The sequence below is a fragment of the Podarcis muralis genome, chromosome 14 (genome assembly GCF_964188315.1).
Source record: "Podarcis muralis chromosome 14, rPodMur119.hap1.1, whole genome shotgun sequence".
Taxonomy (NCBI): domain Eukaryota; kingdom Metazoa; phylum Chordata; class Lepidosauria; order Squamata; family Lacertidae; genus Podarcis; species Podarcis muralis.
Genome location: NC_135668.1, coordinates 40,571,806 through 40,581,243, shown reverse-complemented (window position 1 = coordinate 40,581,243; position 9,438 = coordinate 40,571,806). Strand labels below are relative to the sequence as shown.

Here is a 9,438-nt window from a genome sequence, read left to right as displayed (position 1 = left end):
GACCTTCTGATCGGCAAGTCCTAGGCTCTGTGGTTTAACCCACAGTGCCACCCGCGTCCCTTTGGTATCAGTAGCGTACACATTTTTAATAACAACCAAGCAAATGGACAAATCACTGCTGAACTGCACCCACCAATATGTGGGCTGAGTTTAAGATGAAGAGGCTGTTTTAGGGTGGCGCGACTGCTGCAGTCACACTGGGCGCTGCACTGCAGGGGGCACCAAAACAATGCTGCAGAATGGAGTGCGAGAGGCAGGGGCTGCCAAATTTTAGCGTCACATAGGTGCTGAATTTGAGCATCTGCATAGCAAGGCATTGAAGACAGACCAAGATATTGCTATATGCTACGACTTTCAGGCATAGGGGTCAAATGAAACCTGGATGGACATGAATAACACCAAACATGCCAAAGATAAAATTGACTTAAAGGGGATTTTGGGGTAGAGACTGTACAAATCCACCTTCTCAAACTAAAAAGACAAGTTCCCCTCACAAATATCTGACCTTGGAAGAAAAGGTGTGTGTGTATGAAGCAAGCATATTTCCAGTGGGTCTGCTATGTTTTGTTATGCAATGCTTTAGCTCTGTTGTGCACAAGTTAGTTAGTGGTACTTAAGTATGTGGCCCCAGAATCTATGAATAGATTCTGGGGCAGGCAAGTGAGCTGAAGGAGGTGGAAAAGAGAAACCTAAGAAGCTAGTAACAGTATATTTTTAGTAATGGAACGCCAGATTCTTGTTTGACACAATATCTACTTTTCTGCTTGTTTAAAATAATCTCTACCTGTTCCTTCATTCTATCAATTCAAATGTAAAGCAGAATCACAAAAAAGACAACCATTTTTATTAACAACAATTTTGCCAGTAGCAGTATTGAATCAAGGTGGCAAAACTTTATTTAATGAGGTAGGTACAAACAGTAGACCTTCTAGTTGCCTTTGTCATACCAGCATTCTTTAGAAACATTTCTAGAATTATTATTATTATTTTTAAAAAATTGATGGCCAAGTTTCACCTATTTCACATTGTAGTAGAATCAAGTGCATTTTTATTTTTTCTCTAAGATGCAACATTTCTAATTCCAAGCCAATAAAAAAAGGGTGGGGGAACCTGAGAATTTGGAAGACTGGACATTTCATTCAGTACATTTTACAGTATAAAAATCCACAAAATGACCAGGATGGATCCAAACTTAAGTTCACCCAACTTAGGTCCCACTAAAAAGCAGTAAGACAAGTACCATTGGGTAGATCCAATGTCAGTCATAGTCAGAGCAGACCCACTGAAATCAATGAACTTAAACCATTTGCCCATTGATTTCAATGGTTCTACTCTGAGTACACCTTAGTTGGATATCACCCATTGATTTCAAAGAGACCCAGGTTCAAACAACTTGACCCAAGTTCATACAACTTAAGTCCTGGGATCCAACCCACTTCAACAATCATTCATAAAGCTCCCTTCACCAACGGATCTTAAGAGCATTCATATAAATAAGACATATCATGCATTTAAGGCACTTTTGAGGACTTCTAAACCCTGCTTTCAGGGTGTGAAAACTACTTCTCCAAGATCTTAGTCCTGTGAATACTTCCACATAAAAGTTTTAGTCAGCAGCGCACATTTACAGTTTGAGGATCAATGCCCTTGTTTTAAGTGTAGGAGTGTTATTCAGTTTATGGAAACATTTAAAAAAATATAAATCCTGTTGTCCTTAAATAATTGTTAAGTTGAATAACTGAATATAAATCCTTTTACACTGCTTAAGATATAGGCAATGCTGTTTTCCAGCAGAAATTTGAAGCATAAATATTTGGCAGAAATGTGGTTTCATAACACAGTGCAGATTCCAAAGAGTTCACAGATGGTTCTATGTAGTTTTTCCAGCATCTGGTGACTAAGATGATGTCCACATTTGTTTTTCATCATAACTCACAGTAATAGTAAGTAACTGATAATTCCTGAAAGGAAAAACAAACAATGTAATAAAAGATTTTAAGTATCAGCCTTTTTGAAAATATGGGAAAATATTTCCTACCAAGAAAAACAATTATGGAATCAACAAAATATGCCCTGAAGAGTCTTCAAAGCATCTTAATTACCGGTAAGTCTGATTACACTGTCAGACTCAGATCAATGTATTATACATTTTTACCATTCCTTGTAACTCAAGTATTTCTTATAATACTAATAGTGATGCTATTCTTAGAACATCAGTAAGCCAACTCTTCCATATCTCAAATCTTTCAGCGTGTGTATCCAATCCCATTCAACCTGATCACTTTCTTTTAGACTAGAGCTTATCTAACAGTGAGAACTGTTCTTTGATTAAAAAGCTACTATTCTTAGCGGACTACTTTTCACAAAACTCATTAGGTCAATAGTTTCAGCTCATTAGTATAAGAAAATCAAATTAATTATAAGATGAAAGTCAGTTTGTGTTCTGTATTGTACTTGCATATTTAGAGTGGTAAAGGTAAAGGTAAAGGTACCCCTGCCCGTACGGGCCAGTCTTGACAGACTCCAGGGTTGTGCGCCCATCTCACTCTATAGGCCGGGGGCCAGCGCTGTCCAAAGACACTTCCAGGTCACGTGGCCAGCGTGACAAGCTGCATCTGGCGAGCCAGCGCAGCACACGGAACGCCGTTTACCTTCCCGCCAGTAAGCGGTCCCTATTTATCTACTTGCACCCGGGGGTGCTTTCGAACTGCTAGGTTGGCAGGCGCTGGGACCGAGCAGCGGGAGCGCACCCCGCCGTGGGGATTCGAACCGCCGACCTTTCGATCGGCAAGCCCTAGGCGCTGAGGCTTTTACCCACAGCGCCACCCGCGTCCCTATTTAGAGTGGTACAGATGTAATTAACTCTGGTTGTAGAAGTGGGAAATTATGCAATCACCCACTCCTTCCCTCTCTTCCTCTATCTTGTGTGAATTCCCTTATACCCTGATGTTCTGCATTAGACCATTGCCAATGCTGACTAAAGCTGCTTCTGATCTTCATAATGCAATTCTAAAAAGAAAATCAAGAAGAAAATTTAAAAACAAAGAAACCCCTGCACAAATCAAATGTCTTTTGAAATAAAGACTTGACTGCCCTCTTAAAAATAGGTATGAAGAAGCACCATAGGTGTGGAAACTCTCTGCATCATGCTACCCCATATTTAACCTCACAAACGTGAGGGGTCTGGAACAGGACCATTTTGCTCAAAACATAGGAAATGGAGAACCTATGGCACCTCCAGATGCTCTTGGACTCCAACTCTCGTCATTCCCAACCCCTGGCCATGCTGTGTGTGAAGGAGGAGGGTCCAACATCTGGAAGGTGACAGCTTCCCCATCCCTGATTTAGAAATGTAACCAGCTAGTACCCAGAAGCTTATAGCCAACCAGTCTGATGAGTACTGGTGTAACATTAGGTCCTACACCCACTAAAAGCCAATCAGGTGCATTCTTCTGAGACCAGTAGCAGTTCCCCAAGTTATTTTCAACAGCAGCTTTGTAAATAGCATGCTGCAATAACTGATCCAAGGGGTTGCCAAGGAATCGAGTGGCACAGTCCCTGTGCTCCAGACAAGCCTAGCAAAAGCACTCTTCGCCATGACCAGAGTATCCAGAGCAAGTTCAGTTGAAGGAGTACTCCCAACAGAAAGTTTAATCCTTCCATAACTCAATTCCACTCTAGAAGAGGTAGATCTCCTTGACTATGTGCCCCCCATCCCTATGTAGCATTAACATTTCCATCTGATCGAAATAAAAAAATAAAATCTGGATTCAGTTTCAGTTTGCTAATCGTTATTTTGCCCCAAGCAAGCTCCAACATAAATTTGGAGCCATTACTGCTGCTTGAGTTAGAAGTTACTAGCATATTGATAGTGTACTGATCATCCATATAGTATCTCCCACTTGAACAACTGCCTCACATAAATACAAGTCTGCAAAGATTTAACACAGTGATAAAATTTGCTATTGTTCCCAGATAAGGATCATTGGGAAGCACCAAAATCATTTGTTTTCCTTTTCAATAAAACAATTTGGATCAGAAAATAGGAAAACCCCTACAACTTTACTTAAATATTTAAGGTTTGTAGGAAATAATATATACACATTCATAATGAACTATGAATTATTACTTATCTTTAAGATAAGCAATTCATTAAGTTTGCTAAATGACTCCACCAAGTACAGTCATCAAACAATCAATGGGAGGAGGCAGTGTCAGGTACAAAGTACTGACCTAAGTTATACTTGTTGGCATCCGTCTGTCTTGAGAGACAATGGAGTGCGCCTCTGGGGGCGAAGTCAAACCGCTGTGTTAGCAGCACCAAAGCAGATTTTTCCCTTGTTTGAAATCTGAGAGCCAGTGTGGTATAACAGTTATAGTGTGCAAAACTAGGACTAGGGAGACGCCAGTTCAAATCCTCCAGCCATTAAGCTCTCACAGAGCACCCTTGACCCAGTCACCGCCTTGTTTTGAAACAAATGACATGTAACCAAGGTTTATTGTTGGTTACAGCTCCTAGACGAATGCTTAACCATGAGCCCTGGTTCAGACAACATGCTAAGCCAAGTATCAGCCAGAGAGACTGCGGAAGAGCAAAGCCACGGTTTGTCTTAACAGGTTACCTAACAGCAGCAGTGCTCAGCCTAACCTACTTTACAGGGTTGTTGCGAGGACAATGATGTACTCTGGGTTGTATTCAATGTTATTCCTCCTCTTAGAAGACCCACTGAGATTAATGGACGTGACTAACTTGGCTCTGTTAATTTCAGTGGATCTACTCTGAGTAAAAGTTAGTAAAATGTTGTAACTCACTTTTCAGGAGGGAAAAAAACCTCTTTACAAAGTGGCACACAATCACAGTATCAAACCCATCCCTGACACCCTGTGGGGGTACCATACACATGGGCATAGCCAGGATTCATGTTTGGGGTGGGGAGGACACCCACCTGCCATCATCCTCTGTCTATCTAGAAGATACGGAAATGTCTCAACAACAGTGGTTTTAAATTACTTTCTTTTGACCCCAAGTGCTTGGTGGAAAAAAAATCTTTCTACAAGTTCCAAGTATTATTTTTTTGAGTTATTTACCTGGCTGTGGGGGGCGGGGAGCAATAGCTGCCCTCACCCACCCCACTTTTAAGCTCCTTGGGGCTCAATATAGGAATGAATAAAGGCAGGGAGTTGGAGGAGGAGAGGCAAGACACACTTATCCAAATGATGATTATAATGATCATGCAGCTGCCACGAGTGAGTGGGGTCCTGCGGGCCCGTCGGGCGGCGCGTCCTCCTTCACCCCCCGGCACCCACCTCGCCGAGCCGGCCTGGCTCCCGGGCCTCGCCGTCCGTCCTCGCCTCGCCTGCTTCCTCCTCCTCCTCCTCCTCCTCAGGCCGGCTGGAGCTCCACCGAGCTGGATACCGTCGTGGCCATCGACGCCGACGCGGCGCTGGCGAAGTGAGCCCTCCTGACGGAGCCCGGCTGGCACTCGGGGGACCGGGAGAAGGCGGTGAAGGGCCCCGAGAAGCGCATGCTGAGGTTCCTGACGAGCCGGGCCAGGCCGTGGCCTGCGGGCGCCCCGACGGGCGCCGCCTTCTTCTTCTTGGTCGAGTGGCGCCGGAGCCCCACGTCGTCCTGCAGCTCGGCGGCGGGCACCTCCAGGTTGCCCACGTACCAGAAGACCCACCAGAGGAGGCTGAAGAAGATGCCCACGCCGCCGCCGTAGATGAGCAGGTCGGCGAAGAAGACGTCGACGAAGACGCCCACCAGCAGGATGGCCAGGCCCACCGCGTCGAAGAGCAGCGCCATCCAGAAGGCGCCCGCGCACCGGCCCAGCCCCCCGCCCAGCGAGGCCATGGGCGCCGAGGCGGCGGGCAGAGAGGTGGCCGACTCCGGAGGGGAGCCGAAGGCGCTCGACAAGGAGACTGCGCTGGACCAAGGCGAGAGCAGCCCGTCCGAGGGGACGGCGCCGGGCACTTGGAGCACCTGGAGCGCCGCCGGCCCGCCCTGCGCACCTGAGGCCACACCTGCCGCCCCTGAGGGGGACAAGCTCCCCGCCTGAGGCGGCGGCGCCTTCCCCAGCGCCTCAGCCATGCTGGGCGAGCAGGAGAGAATCCCGCCTTACCTGAGGGACCGGGAAGGACACGCCCTCCTCCTCCTCCTCGCACCTGGCGGGGAGGGGCGGGGCGCGCGCACCTTGAGGCGGCGCGCGCGTCCCTCCCACCGCCGCCACCCCGACAGGTGTCCCCTCGTGGACTCTCCTTCCCAGACGCCTCAGGCGGTTCCCCATCGCTTTTCCTTCCCAACCCAAAGGGGAGAGAGCAGCACACTCGTGTGTGTTTGTGCAAAACGCACACCAGGGATAGTGGAGTCGGTGGAGTATGAGACTCGTGGTCTCAAGGGTTGTGGAACTGAGCATGACACGGGGCAGGGCCGGATTTAGGTTTGATGAAGCCCTAAGTTACCGAAGGTAATGGGGCCCTTTATATGTCCAGCTGTCCTTTGTCAACAACAAATTGTCGCTGTTTTTGTGTGTTGAATATATGGTATATGGTAATTTATGGACCTAATAGGTATCTAAAGCCATTTGCACAGGCAGAATGTAGGCACCCTACATACAGAAATGAGCAAACCAGTGATATTTTAGGGAGCAGGCGGGGGCATTACTTACAACAACATCATAGGAGCCTACACAACACAAAACACTGTTGCTGTATGTAGGTTGTTTTTTTTTTAATCTTATATTTTGGAAATGTACATCCAGGTTTTTTTCCCTTTACATTTTTTTGGGGCCCCAAGAGTGGGGCCCTAAGCTATAGCTTATATGTTTAGCTTATATGTAAATCGGGCACTGACATGGGGGTTGGACAAGATGACCCTCCCAACTCTATGATTCTGTGAGTTGCATTCTAGCCAGTTTTGGACATCATCATTGCGAATGACTCTTGCAGTTTATTTTAGGGCTAGTGCTTTACCTCGTGCTTTGGAAAAAGAAGTGAGATAATCCTTATATTACCAGGGAAGGACTTGCAGCATTAACATCTATGCATATTTACTCAGAAGTAGGAATCACTGTGTTCAATAGTTAGCCATAGTGAAGCCTTTCAATTTTTGTATAAAGCTGCAGCTATTCTGTTGAATTCCCGGTTACTGTTCTTAAAACATTTCATCCCTTGGAAAGCTGTTTATGTGGTCTGTACCATGCCAAGTGTATTTCAAAGCAACCTAATGAAGTTTAGTTTGGTCAAATCCATTTCAAAATCAGAATTAGTGTTCCATGAGGAAAACACCCAAGGGTAAGAGCACTTTTTTCCATCGGCTGTTGCAGGGGTGGGTGGAAGCATATTTTGTGCAGGTTAGCTGTGTTAATCCAACAAAAATAACAAAGAATCTAGTGGCTCTTTAAAAATAGATTTATTGCAGTAGTTAAGGGAACAAATGTGGAAACTGAGACTCTGTATACATTACTGTTTGCTTCAGCTCCAGTGTGCTCTCACCTTTTTGAGCTGAGTACACATGATATTATCCACAATCCAGATGTACCCTGTAGTTTCTTGAGAAATATTGCTGCTTGGTGCATTTTCCCTCAGACCAGCTTCCATCCAATTTGAAAACATAAGCTATGGTTAAGCTATGATGTGTATATTTCAGACATCTGTTCCACTCACACAAATGACAGCACATGAGCAGATGACGGCTTTGTTAAATAGGAGTTGGGGTGGCAGCGCCGGGGTAATGGTGTGTACAGCAACATCAGACATGACTTGAAACACAGTGGGGGTGCTAATTTGTACAAGCAAAAGCTTAGTCACTTGAACTTCATCTTTAAAAGGCACAGGAAATCTGCCAGAGGAATTTTTTTTACCGTCTTTACTTGAGTCTAAAGCACCATCGAATCAAATGTGCACCTTAATTTTCGCAGTGTATTTTGGCCAAAAAAAGGTGAGTGTTAGATTTGAGTGAATACGGTGCATGGCATACAACCTCTTTCCTCTCTACTATTTTTTCCTATCACCACTTGCAATAAAAATGTTCATAAAAGTAAGTGGACCCCTAATGCACTTTAGGAAGAGAAATATAAAAAGCTCTCTCCAGGCCTTTTGGCAGAAGCATTGTTTGGTTCCTCCTTGGAGGAGGACCGTTCCTCCTGTAAAAACCTCTGGTGGTTTATATCTGCTGAGGTGCAAAATTTCTCAAGAGGCAAAAAATTAAGGTAGTCATGTTGGCCCATTAGAAAAATTCTATGCACAGCTGCACTACTTTTATTTACGAACAATGGAAAGTGGTGAGCATGTTTCCTTTACGGAAAGGAGAGGACCACAATATTTATAGGAAATGAATGGGGTTTATTTAAAAATTACATTGAGGATTGTAATAATAGGATGTTTATGAGAACCTTTGAATAGCATCTGTAATTCACTGAATAAGTTAAAGTACATTATCTTTGAAAAGTAATTATTATAAACAGAGATGAATAGTGCGCTAGATAAATACATAGTTAAAGTTATATGGAATTGGCGAGAAGTCACTGGAACCAAAAGAAGACTGTGATAAAGTGTAACAGATATTGATATTTTGTTGTTTATTTTTTTATTATGGATAACTATGATTTTGTGTTATTTTTTAAAGTTCAATAAAGCAATTTAAAAAGCTAAAAATAATAATAAAAAGATAGGACTTTAAAAAGTATGGATCTCAAGCGCTGAAGTCTGTAGGGCTTCCTGTTAAAAGTCCATCATGTCTCAGGGCGTGCTTAATAATGGGTAGCCACACCATTCCTGTAACGAAGAACATGAGTCCAATGGAAAGACAAACAGGCCCCAGGGCAGATGGCACATCTACAGTGTGGACCAAGTGCAAGGCAGAAAGGCCAATCCCACTAAGAAAGACAAGGAGTCCAATGGCAATCAATGTAAGAGGCTTATTGTAGTACACCCAGTTGCTTTGTTCCCCGATTATAACGGCCTCGTTCCTTGTTCCTGAAGGGAAGTTTGAAGCATCAACAAGAGATGGTAGCCCCTCATGGGTGGGGATTGGCTTTATCACAGACATGCCACAAGATGTACTCTGAAGAGCAGAGGACCTAGAAAGTAGGACATGCTTAAGTCATTTAGTCTAGCCAGTAAGAATCAATCTTTATTACAGTCCAGAGACCCAACAAATTGTTACAAAGCAATGCACAATTCAGACAGCCTACCTCCAGGTTAAGCAAGCGTTTTGTGCCAGTAAGAATATCAAAAAGACTATTCAGTAGAATGTAAGATAATTATTCCCACTCTCTTCCCCCCCCCCCCTTTCTTTTTCCCAACCACACGGTGTTTAGGACACCGAAAGCAAATGAATTGTAAAAAAGACTGTGAATTGAATATGGAGAGACTATAGGTACTTTTCCTTGTTTATTAGATTATTATTTTTTGTACCACAAAAAAATACTTAATAAAGAC

At 44.1% G+C, this 9,438-nt stretch overlaps 1 protein-coding gene across 1 annotated transcript; it reads right to left on the bottom strand.

Moving 5' to 3' along the window:
* Positions 1 to 822: 822 nt before the first annotated feature.
* LOC114584695 (transmembrane protein 238-like) lies at positions 823 to 6,389 on the bottom strand. The gene is made up of 2 exons (XM_028706726.2): positions 5,308 to 6,389; positions 823 to 1,961 (listed from the first exon to the last, which is right to left on the bottom strand). Exon 1 carries the CDS (start codon positions 6,086 to 6,088, stop codon positions 5,384 to 5,386), a length of 705 nt encoding a protein of 234 aa, XP_028562559.1. The 5' UTR covers positions 6,089 to 6,389; the 3' UTR covers positions 823 to 1,961; positions 5,308 to 5,383.
* Positions 6,390 to 9,438: the final 3,049 nt, after the last annotated feature.